Source organism: Puma concolor, chromosome D2 (assembly GCF_028749965.1).
Source record: "Puma concolor isolate L17-30 chromosome D2, mPumCon1.1.hap2, whole genome shotgun sequence".
NCBI lineage: Eukaryota > Metazoa > Chordata > Mammalia > Carnivora > Felidae > Puma > Puma concolor.
The window spans coordinates 62,629,386-62,647,831 of NC_141677.1; the positions used below are offsets into that span (position 1 = coordinate 62,629,386).

An 18,446-nucleotide genomic window follows, 5' to 3' on the forward strand; every position below is an offset into this window, starting at 1 on the left:
GACAAGGGTGGGCATGTGTGGGTGGTGGGGAGAGGCAGAGGTGGGGCTATCCTGGTTTTTGGTCATTAGCACTAAGTTATAGGAGCTAGTCTACCTTCCTGAGTGTTGGGTCTTTTGACTCATGGAATTTAAGGTGATCTTCCATCTGAGACAGGCCAGGCTTCATCTGTTCCCCAGATCAAATCAGATAACTGAATCTAACTACCAAGACATCATCAGCCGTAGGGCCTTCCCACATGTGGGAACATTTGGCTTTCCCTGCACCCCTGCCCTCCCTTCCATCCATTTTAATTTTGCTCAGAGTCTCTCTATCCCCCCCGCCAATCCCAAGGGATTGGGATTTGGGCCTGTCTCCGTGACCACCAGCCTGCTGTGGCATAGCCCATCCAATAATGCAGACACCAAGCTACTCGTTTATACTAGGAACAACTTTATCAAAAATTTTAAGTATATAAAATAAAGCCAGAGGCTTACATTGGAGGGCAGCTTCCTGGCTGAGCACTGCTGAGCCAGGTATCCGCGTGCAGTCACACATACGGTAAGTGCACGATATCCTGCACAAGGATATCACGCTCACCTGGCTCTGCTGGCCGGGGCTTCCCAGCTTGGGAATCTCACCGGTAAGCAGTTGTCCACATCATAGTTAATTAAGGCTCGGTTCTGGGAAAGGGCCTTTTCCCCAAAGCGGTTGACCAAGTGTTTGGTGGCAGCAGGACAGGGCGTTTCTTCAGGTCTGAGAGCCTTGCTGTCGGAGCAGACCACGTTGTCTACTAGCTCTCCACACCCCAGGGTGCTTTGTGTTCCTTGCTTCTGACCTGTTTCCCCAAAAAGTTAAAAAAAAATCATCCCCTTCTGATGCTGTGAGCAGGCGGTGGAGTTCCGTTTGAGTCCAGGCACCGTCACTGGCAAAGAGTGCGGGAACCGGTCCCTCAGGAGGCGACCAGGGCCATCTCCATGGTTTCTGGTGCCGTGCCGTTGCCCGCCAGACCCTGGGCCCACTTGTGCAGGCGGCTGTAGAGCGGGAGGCCCTGGTTCTCGCGGTACAGATAGACGCCCGTGATGGCGTTCCACTGTGGCCGAGGCTGGGTGCCTTCCACGGGGAACCTGGCCACCAGCTCCTCGTCGTCCTTGTCGAGCGCCACAAAGCCGAAGAAGCGGCGCACGTTGTTGGCGGCCAGCACCCGCGAGTGCACCTCGGCCGTGCGCTGGAAGAGCTGGTCCTCGTTGGCGCGGTACTGCGCCCAGTAGGCCTCCTGGCGGTAACTGAGTGGTGAGCAGTAATGCTTGAGGCACTTGGTCAGGAACACCAGGATGGCCACCATGCCGATAAGCAGCCACCCGAAGAGCTGGCCAGAGAAGGGGCAGGGTTGAGGAGGGGCAAGGAGCTGCCTAGACCCTCACCCGCCCCAGGAGGAAGTGGGAGGAGCTGGTCAGAGGGCTCTGGCTGGGCTGGGCCGAACCGAACCTCAGCCACAACCCCCCTGAGGGCAGATCCTACTAGAAGGGAAACCGGCCCTTATGGCTGTGATTCCACTTTGTCCTCACTCCCTTGAACTCACTTTCTCTGTTGTGTTTTATTTGTTTGTTTAGAAAATCCTGTGCTCTCCTTGTGTCCCTCATCCCTTGCTGCTCTGAGTTAATACTCCTAGCGGTGTTTTCTGCCCCCGTCTCTGCCCTTGTCCTCTCTCCCCAGGCTGACCTCTGCTCCTTCAGAATTGAGCCACGGCTAAGGCTAGGATCAGGGCAGCAGCCACTGCGTCCTGAGTCAACACCCCTTCCTGGCTCGGGGGACTCCCCTATGACAGCAGCACTTGAAGGCTGACTTCGTGCTGGGCCGGGGTCCTTCCCGGAATAGGAACGTGTCACCTCCTAGCTGACGGTAACCATTTCATAAGCTTGCAAGGGTTCGTGCTCAATCTGGGTGAAGTAGAGGGGTTTTTTTTGTTTTTTTTTTTTAATTTTTTTTTTTTAACGTTTATTTATTTTTGAGACAGAGAGAGACAGAGCATGAACGGGGGAGGGTCAGGGAGAGGGAGACACCAGAATCTGAAACAGGCTCCAGGCTCTGAGCTGTCAGCACAGAGCCCGACGCGGGGCTCGAACTCACTGACCGCGAGATCATGACCTGAGCCGAAGTCGGCCGCTTAACCAACTGAGCCACCCAGGCGCCCCGAAGTAGAGGTTTAATCTGTGACTGGGATCGAGGCTTAGTCTAAGCCAGAACATTCCTTTAATGTTTAAAAGTTGCTTCACCAAGTCCTAACTCAAAGGTTACCCGGCTCAGACACCTGACGCTGACAATCTAGTGCTTTCCTGGAGACCTCAGCCCCTGAGGACAACTCTGCCTTCAAGGCTGGACCATCCCAGCACCTCCCCACCAGCCGTCGCCTAGGGAAGAAAGAGGAACAACTTCCCTTTGCACAGCCTTACCTGGGACTCGTACTTGAGCCTGCGGGTGACCTCCTCCCGGAAGCCTGACAGGTTGGCAGGGCCCTCCCCACAAGGGAACCTGGCCAGGATTTCCGTGGCATGGTCTGGTGGGAATCCCTTTTCCCCAGCTGTGAGTGAGGAGGGGTCCACAAACTCGCTGAGAGCACAGACGTAGGCCTCACCGCGCAGCAGGGAGATGACAGACCAGGTCACGGGGGCCACGGCCGCACGGCCCAGGATGGAGCTTAGGAGGAGGAAGTTGGGGGCGGCCGAGCAGTTCTTGGTCCTCCGGTACTGGCACTCGGTAACTAGGTTCCAGGTGTGGTTGTTGAGGATGACACCGATGAGGAAGAGTGCTAGGGCGGGCACACCGATGGCTGTCAGCCCATATAGGTAGTTCCGGGCAGGTGAGCAAGGGCAGTGGAAAGCCACCACAGAGAACAGCTCCTGGCTGCCCACTGTGCCCAGTGCCACCAGCCCATTGAAAATCATCACGTCCTTGCTCTTGAAGAAGAGCGATAGGAAGCGGAAGTTCTCTGCAATCAGGGCTGCCATGGTGATGAGTCGGCTGGGGGACCGACTGCAAGGGGAGGTGCAGGCGGAGCCTGGGGCCGATGGTTCCTGGTGGGACTAAGAAGGCGTGCAGGCTGGTAGGCATCTGAAGGCAGGGCGAGGTCTTGTCATCTTAGCCCCTCTAGTGGCTGGCCGAGCGCTCCCTGTGGGACAGTAAGTGACGATAAATGTGTGCCTCTGAAAACTGAAAGGGTTTGAGGGGATCTTGTGTGGCCAGGCTGGTGAGATGGGAAGGAGACTTGGGGAGCCCCAGGGCCTGGTGGACAGGGTGGTGGCAGCCACTGCTCACTGAGCCTCTGCTAGGTGCCAGGTGCTTTCCATCCCTCATTGCCCATGGTCAGGATCTCACTGTGTTGTCATATCCCCAGTGTATGCAGAGAGGATGGAGGCTTCCTGAGGGGGAGGGGCTTGCCAAGGTCACATGTAAGTAAGTGGCAGAGATGAGATTCATGCTCAGGTCTGTCTGCCTCAGGCACTCAGGTTCTTGTTACTCCCACAAGCTTCCCTTGAAGGAGGGATTAAGAATGGCCTTGTGGCCCTGGGGAATATGGGGTTCCAAGTAGTTCTGATGTGTTAAGGGACCTAGGACTACTTGGAGGGTTTTGTCCTCAAGGCCTGTAGCCCATGGGTATAACAGCTGAGTGGGTGACCTGGTAAAGGACTTGGGCCTGACTCAGTGAGGTGGGGTGGGGTGGGGTGGAGGAAGGGGACTCGGTCAGTGGTAAGCCTGGTGCAGCGTTCCTAGAATTCATGAGAACTTTTCATTTTGGAGACCTCAGCATCTGGACTGGTTTAGGAGATCCTGGCTTTCAACGTACTTCATGACTTTTCTTTGGGTCTCGGTGTCCTCATCTCTGAAAAGAGGCCAAATCATTCTGGCCCTTGCTCTCTCCTTAGCGGTGCTGGGGGGAAAAGAAAGGGGGAAAAGTGATGCCTAATAACTGTTCTGCGTCAGAAACCCCCTACCTCACCCTGTCAAGTCTTTAGGGTGGCTCCCAGAGGTGAGGCCCCTGGCATGTTTCTCCTTCCTGCAAATATCAGGAAACTAAGGTCTAAAGAGGAGTAAGTGCCTTGCTCGAGGCCATTAAAGTATGGAGGTGCCTGGGCAGGACTTTCGAGCCTGATGTAAGGAGGCTTGGGAAGTGGACAGGGGTGGGTCTAGCTAAGTCAGTCCTCTGTTTTCTTGGCCTCCTGACCTTGCTCTTTGCTCATCCATGAGAGAGCCCTGGTGAACCTTCCATTCCCCACCCATTACCCCTCCCTTTCTAAGCAGCCTCCCGGGGGGGCTGCCCAGCCTGCCAGGGACAGGCAGCCTTGATGGGCTAAGGCTTGACCATCCCCACCAGCCCATACCCAGCCTGCTCCGCCATGTGGTACTGGCAGCCTGCCAGGAAGTGGCTGAGGCTCCAGCCATGTTCTGTCCCGACTCCCTTCCTAGGCTCCACCCACACAAGCAGACATTCCAGGGTGTGGTCCTATGTCCTCCCCATCTAGGGGATGAAAAAAAGCCCACAGCCAGAAGAAGCCTGGGAGTGGTGGGATGGAGTGGGCAGCAAACAAAGTGGGGGAGACCTGCCCATATTTCCTTCTCTACCTCCTCTGTACCCGCCACCCTTCCTGGTCTCTGCCCAGGTTGCCAGATGGGCCCCGGCAGTGACCACGTGGGGAGCCAGGAGCAGGAGGAGGGACCTGACTCCCTCCCACTCAGCCCAGGGCCTCCGGTTGCACTCTTTGGGAAAAAGTTTATAATGTTGCCAGGGATGAATGGGTTAAAGGCAGGCTCCTCTCCCTCTTGCTCTTCCCCTCTTGGCTTCAAGTTTCCTAATGGGCCTTCATGGGTTCAGAAGCTGCCCAAAATGGGGTACAAGATACCTGAATCCTTGGGGTAGTGAACAGAGAAGAAACCAGGCCATCGGCTGAGACTACCGGCCCTGTCTCGCAGGCCAGGAAGGGGTCACATCTAGGCCTGGGTGGGACCTCTGACAACAGCAGTCGGGACAGAAAGTGGGACAGGCTGGGAGGGGCACAACTGGCGGGGTCCAGAGTGAGGAGCCTCGGAGGGGCCTTTCCTCCCAGGACAATCCCTCCGGGTGGCCTTGAGCAGCCCGCCCATCCTCCCCATCCTCCCCGTCACCTGGCACACCCCAGAGAAGGGCCCTTCCTCTTACCTGGGGCCAGTTGCGGGTGACAACCAGTGGCTTCAGCCTCCGCGGAGCGTGGGCCTGCAGGGCGGCCCTGACCCGAAGTGCTTTCGGGCTGTCTTGCGCTTTCTTCTGCACTGGAGCAGGGAGCTGGGCCGGCCTGGCGCTGTTTTCTAAGAAGTTTTAACTCCAGGAAGAGAAGGAAACAGCGGGATGGAACTCGGGCAGTAGCAGTGAGTGGAAAAACAGCCGCCTTCAGGCGCCAGGCAGGGGAGGGCGGGTGGTGAGGGCGGTGCAAGAGGAGAGGAAGTTGGGCTGCCTGTTTAGCAGCGCCTGGCCCGCGCCTGCCCTCCTGAGCCAGCTGCACACCAGGGGGACCAGTTCAGGGGCCAGGCAAGGGGGCCCTCTGGGAGATCCTGCCTGGGCCTGTCCTCCCTGCCAGTGTCAGGAGTGCTGTCCGTGCTTGACCCCCACTGGACAGGAGCTGCCATGGAGGCCCCAGGAGGGTTGGAGGAGAGGCGCCACCAGACTGATGCTGACCACTAGCAGGATGCACAGGCCACGGCCTCCCTACCTTATTCTGGCTCCTCTCCCTCAGAGCCACCCTGCACCAGTCGGTCCTCCTCCCCACCACTGGGTCTTCTGTCCATACTTCAGCTAACTCCCCCGGCACTGCTTCACATCTCAGGAGGGCTGGCACCGTGATTCTCTGAGGCCCTGTGCGCAGACCACCGGATGGTGGGTAGAAATTACAAGAAGGCGAGTTGCTGCAAGAACCCCTTTGTAACCATCAGAGCTGCCCAGCCTGTCCCAGAAAGTGGTCATGAGCTCCCCATCTGTGGGAGTGTGCAAGCTGAGGCTGGAAAGTCACGGGTCAAGAATTCTAAAGGGGAGAGCCCTGTCCAAGGACAGGCTAGATGAGCCCTATGATTAAGGGAAAGACCTCCCTCAAGTTCCCCACTGTGTCATCTCTGCAACGTTTGTGGTTCTGTGACGGTGGGACTGCCGAGTGCCACACTGGCCTCCCTGAGTTGTGCTTGTCCCTGTGCAGAAATGAACGGAAAGGACCAGTGGTTATTATTCAGATCCTACCAGGTGAGGAAGATCCTCTTCCTCAAAAGTTATCCTCCTTTATCCTCACCATAATTCTGAAAAGCAGGTCTTTTTAAGATCTGTTTTTCACATAGACACACTGAAGTTTGGAGGGATTTAGTGAGGTCCTACAGCTCTAGTTCTTGAACCCCAATCTGCCTGACCCAAAACCTTGCTCTTTCCTTGGCGTTTGTACCTCCTGATACCCTGGGCGTGTCCTCCTCCCAAATAATGAAAGGAGCTCAGGCTGAGTCTTAGAAGTGGGAATGGAGGGAAGAGTAGTTGGGAAGAAGGGAAATTATTAAAGCGATGTTGTAGGGATCAAGATCAAAATGAATTCCTAGATGAGTGGGACTCACATCTTCCTGGCCCTCAATTCCCTCCTCGACAAGGTGTCTCCAGTTCCTTATGTCGCCCTCCCGTTCTGTCCAGGGTCGGATAAGCTGTCAGGTTCAGAAATCTACAAACACATGAGCCACTGCATACTGAGTACCTATTCTGTGCTTTACACCCCTCACCTGTTTCATGATTTTAACAACCCCATCAGGTAGGTGCCCCATTATACAGATGAGGAAACTGAGGCACAGAAAAGGAAGCAGTTGGCCCGAGGGACACAGTTTGTAACTGGCAGAGTCAGCATGTGACCCAGTTTTCTCTGGCTCTGGAGCCTGAGCTGTTTCCACTGCAGGCAGTTCCCCTTCCACTCCTCCACCCTCCTCCCCGTCTCAGGGCAGAGCCTCTTAGCACTCTAGAGACCCCTTCCCAGGGAGTAGGGTTTCTGAGAAAATGGGAAAAATTCAGCTTTTTTTCTAAATGCCTGAGCTCAGGGGAGGTCTGATCTTCCGCAAGACCTGGATGTGAAGGAGGTGTTCAGGCGGTCTCCAAGGACCCCTCCAAGGGAGGGTGGTATGGTCTGAATGTGTCTCCCCCCCCCCCCCCCCCCCCCCCCCCCCCCGCCCCCATTCATGTGCTCAATCTTAACCCCCTAGGGTGATGGTACTAGGGGGAGGGGCCTCTGGGAGGTGCTTAAGTCATGAAGGCAGAGCCTCATGAGTGGGATTAGTGCCTTGACCAGAGGCTCCAGAGAGCTCCCTTGAGAAGTTGCCGGCTTTGAACAAAGAAGATGGCCTCCATCAGAACGTGACCGTGCCGGTGCCGTGATGTTGGACTTCCAGCCTCCAGAAGTGTGAGAAGTAAATTTCTGTTGTTTATAAGCTACTCAGTCTGTGGTATTTTGTTACAGCAGCTCAAATGGCTAAGGCAGGAAGACTTGTGCTCAGCACTAAATAAATATACTCAAGTTGTTGGGTGGCCTCTGTGGTGACCACGCACTCTGGCTTCCCCTAAGTAGACAGAACTTCTGGCATCTTGTGTCATCACCTAGCACTGCAGGTATGCGACATCGGGTGAGGCTGTGGGCCATGTCCTCACGGCCCACTCTCAGCCTCGTTCAGGATACTGACCCAAATCAGGATTCCTGCTTTGTGAGATGACTGGACGTCCCCCTCCCCCCCACTCCCTGAGACTTGCGCATAAGGGAGCAGAGACGGTAGCAATCCAGAGCAAGGATGGTTGTAGAACCTGAGAGGAGATAGCGAAGCAGGGGTGAAGTGGCTTGGGAGGGGCTGGTCAGGTGGGAGTTTGCCCCCACCACGAGCCAGTTCTGAGCCCTTCTGACTCATATTGCTGTGTCACAGCTGGAGGACTAAGGTCCTCATCCAGCTCCAAATTTCCTGCCTCAGTGGCAGGTAAATGCATGTGGGTCTGCTCCGGGGGCCTATCGCCCAGAACCTGCAGACTTCATCTTCCCATCTGGTTTGGGGGTCTGAGAGGCCATGGGCTCAGACCCCCTCTCTCGCCTCTCCGCTTGGCCACAGCTCACACTCTGCTGAAGTAGGCGGCCACCTCCTTGCGTGGAGGCCGGGGCCCGCCCCCCGCCCAGCCGTTGCCCACCGGCGGCTCCTCCTGGCCCAGCCTCAGGGGCGGCTTGCATTTGTGCCAGCTCGTGAGCAGCCTGTTCACGGCGCCTTGATCCGTGATGCCACGGAGCTTCTCCCTCTCCTCCTCAGCACCCTCGGGGGGCGCTGGGGCAGCCGAGCCGGCGGGGGCCGTGGCCAGTGCCCCGTGGGTGTGACCCAATTCCAGGTCGTGGTTCATGGCCTCGAAGAACTGCTGGATGCAGACCTTGGCGAAGGCCTTGGCATGTTCTGTGCACGTCTCATCGAAGAGCTTGCGCTCGATGTCGATGTAGTGGGACCAGTACTTGCTTTTGAGGAAGGCGGCCTGTGTGAAGCAGGGCCGCACAGAGCGCACCACGAATGCCAGCAGTGTGGTCAGCAGCACGAAGGACCAGCCCAGTGCCTGCAGGGGAGAGAGGAGGGAGTCGGCTGGCATTGCTCTCCAGCATCCCAAGCCTGGCTAAACCCCCCAAAGCACTCTGTATGTCAGGGCCTTTAGGGAAAAGAGGACTGACAGGACAAATGATCTTACCTCTTGGCCTCCATTTCCTTTTCTGTCAAATGGGCATGGAAATGGGATCATGTGAGTAAAATGCCCGACGTGTGGGCCTGGCACTCAGTGCACAGGAGTTAGCTGGGCACACCTTGGAATCAGGCTGCCTGGCTTTGGACCCTGTCTCCAGTCCTTACCAGTTGACCAGGAGCAAGGTGTCTGGCTTCTCTGTGCCTCAGTTTCCCCACGTATAAAATGGGGTTGTTGACGGTACATATCTCATAGGGTTTCTGCGAGGACTAAATGTAATAATACACGGCACACAGCCTGGTACGTGCTTAGCGCTCAGGAACTGTTAGCCACTATTACTATGTCCTCGTTCACCTCCCAGAGCCAGAGTGACCCTTCGTCCTCTGAGTCTGGTACCTGTCCTCTGGCTCCTGGCATTGTCTGCCTTTCAGTAGCTAGCACTACACGAGGCTTCTCTGTGTGGGCTCTGAGTTGGGCCCTCAAGGGTCACGGAGACAAATAAGACAGTTGCTCAGACTCTGTGCTGGAGAGCCCTAGATGCTTGGGTGCCAGATGTGCTCTGCTGATAGTTCAGTCAGGCCCGGGGCAGGACGCTCTCCTAACCTGGGCTTCTGGATCAGCCCCCAGCTGCACAGAGAAGTGTCTGGCTGGATCAGGATGCGAGGTAAGTGCCTGTAATTGGAGCTGGTGTTGTGGCAGAGCACACACGGGCTGGGGAGCTGCAGAGCACGTGCTTGGTCGGGGGGAGCAGGCATCCCCTGTGCTGCTCCGAGAGGAAATGCGCACCCCGTGGGGCTGGAGATCTTCATATGTTTTTTTTTTTTTTAATTTTTTTTTTAATGTTGATTTATTTTTGACAGAGAGAGAGAGAGAGAGAGAGAGAGAGAGAGAGACAGAGCATGAGTGGGGGAGGGGCAGAGAGAGAGAGAGAGGGAGACAGAATCCGCAGCAGTCTCCAGGCTCCGAGCTGTCAGCACAGAGCCCGATGCGGGGCTCGAACTCACAAACCGTGAGATCGTGACCTGAGCCGAAGTCGGTCGCTCAACCAACTGAGCCACCCAGGCGCCCCAAGATATCTTCAGGTTTTAAGTAAAGCCAGAAATCTGAATTTTATGGGAAAATTTCTGGTTTTCAGAGGAGGTTTTCAGACCAATTCCAAAATTGAATTTTGAATTCACTTGGAAGGCCAGATGAAACATGTCTATAGGCCAGGCAGCGTGTCCCCTGGGGGACCCTTTAGTTTATGATGCAGTGGTTTAAACGTCGGGTGGAGAGACAGTTGCCCCAGGCCCTGAGGCCTGGCATGATGGCACAAGTGTCCACAAGGGAGGGAGTGGTTTGGGAGGGAAGCAGAGCTCGTACACTCAGAGTGCGACATCCATGTGGTGGTGGTGACACGGGCCCCACGGGAGGGCCGGAGATGGGGAGCCAAGGGTCTGGACTTGCCAGAGCACAGTGTTTCTCTAGCCCTGGCAGGGCAGGCCCGGCCCCCTGCCCCTCCCCTGACAGCCCCTGGTCCATCTGCTGCCAGGGCCTGCTGCCGCTTCCTCCCCGTGCTGCAGCGACTGCAGGGGAGGCCTGGGGGCTTAGGTGGGGGACGTCCAGGGGGCAGAGGATGAGGGAGTGGGGCTGGGGAGGACCAAGCTCTGGCCCATCAGTGGGCCCTCCACCCTTGCCTTTAGGGTGCATCCCAACAGTACATCCCCTCCCCAAACCCTCCCTTCCAGGGGACCCAGGACCCTCGGATCCCACTCCCTGAGCAGAGGGGCACCTACTGGGGGCATTTGCCAGGGAAATGTACCCAAATGGCCCAGCCACCCACCTGCCTCGCCACCGCCCCGGCCTGGAAGAAGAAAAGGATGCAAATACACCAGGCTTCTAAGCCGGCGCTCAGGATGGAGAAGGTGGGGCTGCCTGAGCTGTTGGGTCCACTCTAGGGGTCTCGAGACAGGACAGGCCTCTGGGCTGAGGTAGCCACATCACTTTTCCCAGGTGGTGCTGATCCAGGGAAGACACACGGCTCTGCCTTCAGAAGTCCTGGCCTCAGTTGGGAAAATACGCCCCTGTCCCAAAGAGCTCCGTCTGAGGGGGAGACCCAGCCCAGTCTGGGGAGCTCCAATCCATTGAGAAACACGACTGTACCCTGAGAAAGCCCCGTTTCAAGAAGCGAGGGATTGGGCCTTGCCAGAGGGACCCCAGGCTGTGAGGGGAGACCCATGCCAAGGCCGTGGCACCCCCTCACCTGGGAGATGCAGCGCAGGTAACGCACGGCCACCTCGCGGGCCAGCAGCCAGTCGCCGTCATAGATGTCGGGGCAGGGCACCCGGGCTAGCAGGCGGGCGAGCTCGGGTGGGGACAGGCCGGGCGCCAGGCTGCCGTTGCCCAGCACAGTCACGGGCACGGCAGTGCAGAAGGCACAGAGGAAGCACTTGCCATCCAACAGTGTGACGGCCACCCAGACGACGGGAGCGATGAGGGCCCGCTGGGCCATGGAGCAGAACATGTAGCGCAGCACGGCAGGGTCTTTTGCCCGGCGGCCCGGGGGCCGCTTCCACTCTTCGGCCAGCATGGACACGTTGTTGTTCATGACCAGGCCGAGCAGGAAGAGCACCAGCGGGGGCGCCAGCAGGATGCCCGCGCTGTAGGCTGCGTTGTAGCCGGGCAAGCAGGGGCAGTTGAAATCGAAGGCAGAGTACATCTGGGCGCTGGCCAGTGCCATGATGCCGCAGATGCCATTCATGAAGGACTCCTGGTTGGACTGCAGGAACTGGAAAATCATCCGGAACTTGTCCATGGCGCCCTCCCTCACGGGGCCTGACGGCCTCCTCCCGCCTCACCGCTGCTTCAGGATGGCCCCCGTGGCCCACTCTGCCCAGGAGGTGCCCGCCTCATGGCAGAGACGGGCAGAGCTCAGGGCAGCGGCCGAGGTCACCGTCTCTTTGAGAAACCTTCTAGTCAGGGGCTGGCTGAGAGGGCACAAGCCATCCAATCCTGTGCGTGCAGCCAGGGCTCTGCCCCTCCCTCCCTTCCTGCCCCTCCTGGGCTTCTCTCTCCACAGCTGCCTCCGGCACTGGGAAACCAAGAGGGCCACACCTGACGGAGACCAGTTCTCTGTGGGTGTGGGAGGAGCGAGGGGAAGGAGGCTCAGACGCAGGCTGGGAAGATACCGTCTCCAATAAGGTTGGAGTTTGGGAGAATGCAGGGCTGTGGCAGGGCCTCAGCTTCTTGACCTTTTCTCCTGGGCTCCTGGGAAGCGTGTCGCCCTCCTTCTGCCCTTCCTGTTGGGTCTTTCCTCTGTGCTGTATCAGGGTTCGAGAAGGCTCCTTGGTCGGTTCAGACAGTGATGGTATGTATGATAAGGTAGTGATGGCAGTGAAGGTGGATGGTGGTGGGGATGGTGGGGATGGCGGTGGGATGATGGTGACGGCGGTGGGGATGGTGGGGATGGCGGTGGGGATGGTGGGGTTGGTGGTGGGGATGGTGGGGATGGCGGTGGGATGATGGTGACGGCGGTGGGGATGGTGGGGATGGCGGTGGGGATGGTGGGGTTGGTGGTGGGGATGGTGGGGATGGCGGTGGGATGATGGTGACGGTGGTGGGGATGGTGGGGATGGCGGTGGGGATGGTGGGGTTGGTGGTGGGGATGGTGGGGATGGCGGTGGGATGATGGTGACGGTGGTGGGGATGGTGGGGATGGCGGTGGGGATGGTGGGGTTGGTGGTGGGGATGGTGGGGTTGGTGGTGGGGATGGTGGGGACGGTGGTGGGATGATGGGGACGGTGGTGGGGATGGTGGGGATGGTGGTGGGGATGGTGGGGATGGCGGTGGGATGATGGTAACAGCGGTGGGGATGGTGGGGATGGTGGTGGGGATGGTGGGGATGGTGGTGGGGATGGTGGTGGGGATGATGGGGACGGTGGTGGGGATGAAGGTGATGGTGGTGGGGACGGTGGTGGGGATGATGGTGATGGTGGTGGGGATGGTGGGGATGGTGGTGGGGTTGGTGGTGGGGATGGTGGGGATGGTGGTGGGGATGGTGGGGATGGTGGTGGGGATGATGGTGATGGTGGTGGGGATGGTGGGGATGGTGGTGGGGATGGTGGGGATGATGGTGATGGTGGTGGGGATGGTGGGGATGGTGGTGGGGTTGGTGGTGGGGATGGTGGGGATGGTGGTGGGGATGGTGGGGATGGTGGTGGGGATGATGGTGATGGTGGTGGGGATGGTGGGGATGGTGGTGGGGATGGTGGGGATGGTGGGGATGGTGGTGGGGATGGTGGGGATGGTGGTGGGGATGGTGGGGATGGTGGTGGGGATGATGGTGGGGTTGGTGGTGGGGATGGTGGAGATGGTGGTGGGGATGGTGGGGATGGTGGTGGGGATGGTGGGGATGGTGGTGGGGATGGTGGTGGGGATGGTGGTGGGGATGGTGGAGATGGTGGTGGGGATGGTGGAGATGGTGGTGGGGATGGTGGGGTTGGTGGTGGGGATGATGGTGATGGTGGTGGGGATGGTGGAGATGGTGGTGGGGATGGTGGGGATGGTGGTGGGGATGGTGGTGGGGATGGTGGTGGGGATGGTGGGGATGATGAGGATGGTGGTGGGGATGGTGGGGACGATGGGGATGGTGGTGGTGATGGTGGGGTTGGTGGTGGGGATGATGGTGATGGCGGTGGGGATGGTGGGGTTGGTGGTGGGGATGGTGGGGATGGTGGTGGGGATGATGGGGATGATGGGGATGGTGGTGGGGATGGTGGCGACGATGGGGATGGTGGTGGTGACAGTGGTGGTGGGGATGGTAGGGATGGTGGTGGGGATGATGGTTGTGGCGGTTATGCTGTTGGTGCTGATGGTGGCTATGGTAATGGTGATGATGGTGACAGTGGTGGTGGTGACAGTGGAGATAGGGCTAATGCAGCCTCTCACAGTGCAAAAAGCCTTGAATCTGGAGTCAGAGGATTTGGATCTGCGAGGTTGCTGGGTCCCCTCCCTGCTAGGCAGGGCGCTATGCCTGTGAGCATAAAACAGGTGCTTTTATGTCCAGTCTGCTTGTGTCGCTGTGAGTGTGCCCGTGTGTTTATGGACTGTGGATGAGAAATCCTTTCCCAGCTGCACCTCCTGCCTCTACTCCCCCAGATCAAAAATTAAAGGGGTGGGGCTGTGGGGTGTTATGCCTGGAGCGCTGTGGCATGAAAGTCTGAGTATGTGGGGAGCCAGGCCAGGGCCCCTCCATCAGCATATCAAAGTGGGGCAGAGCTGAAAGGGCTCCCTTTGATGCTGCCAGTTCTCCCAGAAAAACAGGTCAGGTCCAGCTCTAAGCAAATGGGGCTGAGGCAGAGCAAGGGCCTGGATGGAGTGGCTCCATGGGTCCCCCGGATCTGTGTGTCCCTGTGTGTGCCCATGTGCGAGCTCCCTGTGGCTTTGGGCCTCTGTGCATCTGCATGTGTGCAAGTGACCATAGGCGAGGTCTCTGTGTCTGTGTGTCTCTGCATGACTGACAAGAACTGGCACTGCCTGGGGCTTCCTCCGTGTCTGGCCACATGCATCACCTTGTGTAATGCTCCCACAATCCTATGGGAAAGGCACCACTGTGCCTATTTTACAGAACTGGGGACTAAGGCTTAGGTGAAGTTACTCGCTAAAGGTTACCCAGCTTGTAGGTGGAGGAGTTGATTTCAGACTAGGTGGGAGTTGGGTGTGAAGGAGAGGACAGGGGAGTATTATTTTTGCCTTTTTCCTTCGGCTGTATCAGGTTCTCCTGTTCTACTAGTTTGGATGGAAATGCTAGGTATCACAAGTAGGATACATGTAGGGAAGGATATTGTTCCCCTCAGTCCTCAAGCTGGAGCATCTAGGCTGGTGGCACCTGCAGGACCTTTTAGGGGGCCCTCCAGAGGTGCACCCACAGGTGCAGAGCAGGATGAGGGAGATACAGCCAAGGAGGTGTCTGTCCCCAGACATCTGCTGCAGCATCAATGTGCGTGGTAGACAAGGGTTCTGAGCTGCCGGCAGAGCCTAAAACACAGCCCCAGGTGTAGAGGGGTGAGGCTGGGGGGGGGGGTGCGGTGTAGGAGCCCAGGAGCCCGGAAGGGCTGCCTTGAATCTCTGTTTTCTACTGTGGGCACAGCTCCCTGTTTGTAGCTGATGTGCCCTTTTAGTGGCACCCAAGCTGGCTACCAGCTCGAACCTCTTTTTTACTCCATGCCATGCTGTATCCATTCTTTGCAAGTTCTAACTTCCACATTAGTTTAAAATACTTGACATAAAACAGTTTGATTGGGTTCGAAACCTATTATTCTCGTTATCACCAGAATTTGGTTTACAGTTATTGAAAGCAAATATTAAATATTAGACATTAGTTTGGAATTTATCACTCCCCCTTGGGTCAGGGCTTTCATGGGTGTATTTGTCAAACATTTGAAAAGGTCATCATTAAAGAGCTTTGGGGTGGGGGGGTGGAATAAAATGGGTGAAGGAGGTCACTTTGCCCCGGTGTCATGTACCGATGTTATCAGTCAGTTGATCCAGTGGGGTGGGAAGAAGATTAGGAATCTCTCAGCCTCGAAAAGAGGGTGGGGCAGAGCAGGTGCTCTCTAGGGAGAAGGTAGAGGTGGCCTCTTGAGCACCAGGTGAGGCCAGAACTGTGTCAGAGGCCACAGCGGGGACACAAGGCTGCATGGGCGGGGGGGCAATTCCTTAGCCATCACCCCTTGACTTGTGCTGTCCCCCTCTTGGAATACCATCTGCCCTCACCCTTGCCCACTCACGTCCACTTCAACGCCCTGCCCATTCACTCATTGTTTCTTTTGCTGAACAGTCAAGAAACCATGTTACAGGGTGGTTAAGAAGCAACCTATCCAATGGCCTGGGTTCAGGTCTCAACCCTGCCATGTACCAGCCAGGAACCTCGGGCAGGTAATTTAACCTCTGGGTGCCACAATGTTCTTGTCTGTGGAATGGGGACAAGTAAAGAGCCTACTGCTCAGGCTGTTGTGGGGACTCCGGGAGATACTGCAGGTGGGAGTGGAGTGGCAAATGACCCTTATAATAACCTTGGAATGGTAATAATTATTAGCTCTGTACTTGAGCTTCAGTAGTGCATTGTGAAAATCTCTATTTGTTTCCTATTACCGCTGTAGAAAATGACCACAAGTTTATTGGCTTAAAACAGCACAAGTTTTATTTTCTCACAGTTCTGGGAGGTCAGGAGTCTGAAATGGGTCACAACAGGCTAAAAATCAAGGGGTTGGCAGTTGTGTTCCCAGGGAGAATCCATTTCCTGGCCTTTCCCAGCTTGGAGAAGATAACCACATTCCCCCGCTCACAACCCCATGTCCCTCCAGCCTCTGCTTCTGTCGTCACTTCTCCTCTGCCTCTGACCGTCCCACCTCCCTCTTCTAAGAACACTGAGTGCATGGGTAATCCTGACTAATCCAGGATAGTCTCCCCATCTCAAAATTGTTAGCACAATCACATCTGCAAAGTCCCATTTGCAGGTAACCCACTCACAAGTTCCAGAGATCAGGAGGTAGACTTTGGGGGTCCATTACTCTTATCTGCTGCGATTGGGGTCTTTGGTAATGCATTCAGCAGTGTTTTGTGTCTTCTGCACCTCTTCCCTGTAACCCCCCAGAGTGTGACTGGGTGTAAATGGAAAGCAGGATATCATGACCCTGCTCAAACTTTTTGATGCCTTGGGCGGCAAACTCACCCACGGCCAACACCGTGGGATGTGCACTGGCCCCTTCGCCTCCAGCCATCAGGAGTGGTCTTGGCACTCACCAGTGCCGGTGGGTCCCCTCCAGCTTGGAAGAGTTAAGCGTGTCATGAAAAGCAGCATGCAAAGGGGGCCTGTGGGGAGCGGGTGCTGTCCCTCTAGGGAAATGCCCAATTTGCGTAGGAGAGCACGAGCGTGTGGTGTTCAAGTGGGCATTGCCCTCAACCAGCAGCCATGGGAGTACCCAGAGAACAGGGCCGTGTAGGAGGCAGGAACCATCAGCGACATGTGGCTGCCGAAGCAGCTCAAGGACTGTCAGCTGTGTTATCAGAGGTATAACGCCTTTACCTAAGAAGGATATAATGCCACTCTCTTCTGCATCAGCTAAACTGTATCGAAGGTTGTATATTGTGGCAGAAACCCGTAGCGCTCATCAGATAGTCTATGTGCTTCCTCACAATCCCCAGTCCATGTTCCAGGCAGCTTGGAGCCACATGGTTGAGTTCTGGCATAGAGCCCCCCAACCCCCACCTCTTACCACTCTTCCTGCTCTTTTTCTTTCTGTCTCTTGGACCCTGGACAAGGTGTAACACGTGCCTCTGGGCCCCACCCGGCCTTGTAAGCATTCGCTTCCACATTCTGAAGGCTGCTCATAGCACACCCGGGACACTGGCCCAAGGCAAGCTGGAGGTACCTGAGTTAGTGTCCCAGTGAATGACTGTTGGGAATTGGTAATAAGCACTCCACTCCTTCCCGCCTGGGTTGGGATGACTCCTGCACGTGGCTCCCAGAGTTGTTCACAGCAGTGACTGGCTGGCTCCCCACCTTTTGCTGGCTTTCTTCCCTTTTCTAAAACTTTCTGTAATGTTTATTTATTTTTGAGAGAGAGACAGAGACAGAGCGCGAGTAGGGGAGGGTCAGAGAGAGAGGGAGACACAGAATCCAAAGCAGGTCCAGGCTCCAAGCTGTCAGCACAGAGCCTGACACAGGGGTCGAACTCCCGAACCGCGAGATCATGATCTGAGCCGCAGTCAGACGCTTAACCGACTGAGCCACCCGGGCGCCCCTACGCATTGCATTTTAAGCAGGACACTGACAAACAAGAACACCCAGAGTTCTAAATACTTCCAACCTATTTCTGCCCATCTCCACCCTAATCCAGATTCCGCTAGCTCTTGCCTCCTTCTGAAGTGCACACTGGCCCCTATCAAGCTATTCTCAGGCTGCAGGCAGTGTGATTTTTAAAGAGTGGACATCTGATTATATGACCACATTCTTAACTCCCTTCAATGACTGAAGTAAACAAATCCTTAACAGGCTCTGCATGCCCATGTGGGAGCTGGGCCCAGGGCCACTCTGCTCCCAATACCTACTCTCCAGCTCACTTGCCTGCTTTCAGTTCCTCAGACAGGATAAATCCCTCCTCATCTCACAACCTTTGCATGTGCGGTGTGCCTTCCCCGAATGCTTCTCCTACCCTTCACCGGAGAAATTTCTGTTTATCCTTAAGACCGCAGCTTAGGGGTGCCTGGGTGGCATCCGACTCTTGACTTTGGCTCAGGTCATGATCTCATGGTTTGTGGGTTCGAGCCCTGCATTGGGCTCCGTGCTGACAGTGGGGAGCCTGCTTGGGATTTTCTCTCTCTCTCTCTGCCCCTCCCTAGCTCCCACATGCGTGCTGTCCTCTATCAAAATAAATAAACTTAAAAAAAAAAAAAAAGACCTCAGCTTAATGGTCCGTCTTCAGAGATGTTCCTGAACCTTTAGCTTAGACAGTTCTGCTGATATAGGCTTTCCGGCCTCCTGGATGTACTGCCCTTTCCCTTTCCCAGCACTGATTACAACTTGAGTTCCTTCTTTTGGAGGGGCGGGTTTATTTAATATCTGGGGCTCCCACTGGACCATAAATGTCCAAGGCCCACACCTCTTTTGTTCACGTCTGTGCTCCCAATGCTTGACACAGTGTGCCTGGTTTAGTAGGTGCTCAGTTAATAAGTGCCGGATGAATACAC

General features: G+C 56.4%; 2 protein-coding genes across 3 annotated transcripts; both read right to left on the reverse strand.

Moving 5' to 3' along the window:
• Positions 1-410: 410 nt before the first annotated feature.
• Positions 411-5,572, reverse strand: CALHM2 (calcium homeostasis modulator family member 2). 2 transcript variants are annotated; one of them, XM_086680769.1, is made up of 4 exons: positions 5,172-5,572; positions 3,822-3,905; positions 2,431-3,146; positions 411-1,346 (listed from the first exon to the last, which is right to left on the reverse strand). In XM_086680769.1, the coding sequence occupies exons 3-4, from the start codon at positions 2,983-2,985 to the stop codon at positions 930-932; spliced, it is 972 nt and encodes a 323-aa protein (XP_086536895.1). In that variant the 5' UTR covers positions 2,986-3,146; positions 3,822-3,905; positions 5,172-5,572; the 3' UTR covers positions 411-929. The 2 variants fall into 2 exon arrangements, with proteins under 2 accessions (XP_086536895.1, XP_025774144.1); XM_025918359.2 differs by lacking the exon at positions 3,822-3,905.
• A 1,849-nt stretch (positions 5,573-7,421) lies between these two features.
• CALHM1 (calcium homeostasis modulator 1) lies at positions 7,422-11,574 on the reverse strand. Its single transcript, XM_025918425.2, has 2 exons — positions 10,960-11,574; positions 7,422-8,597 (listed from the first exon to the last, which is right to left on the reverse strand). The coding sequence occupies exons 1-2, from the start codon at positions 11,509-11,511 to the stop codon at positions 8,115-8,117; spliced, it is 1,035 nt and encodes a 344-aa protein (XP_025774210.1). The 5' UTR covers positions 11,512-11,574; the 3' UTR covers positions 7,422-8,114.
• Between the last annotated feature and the right edge of the window lie 6,872 nt (positions 11,575-18,446).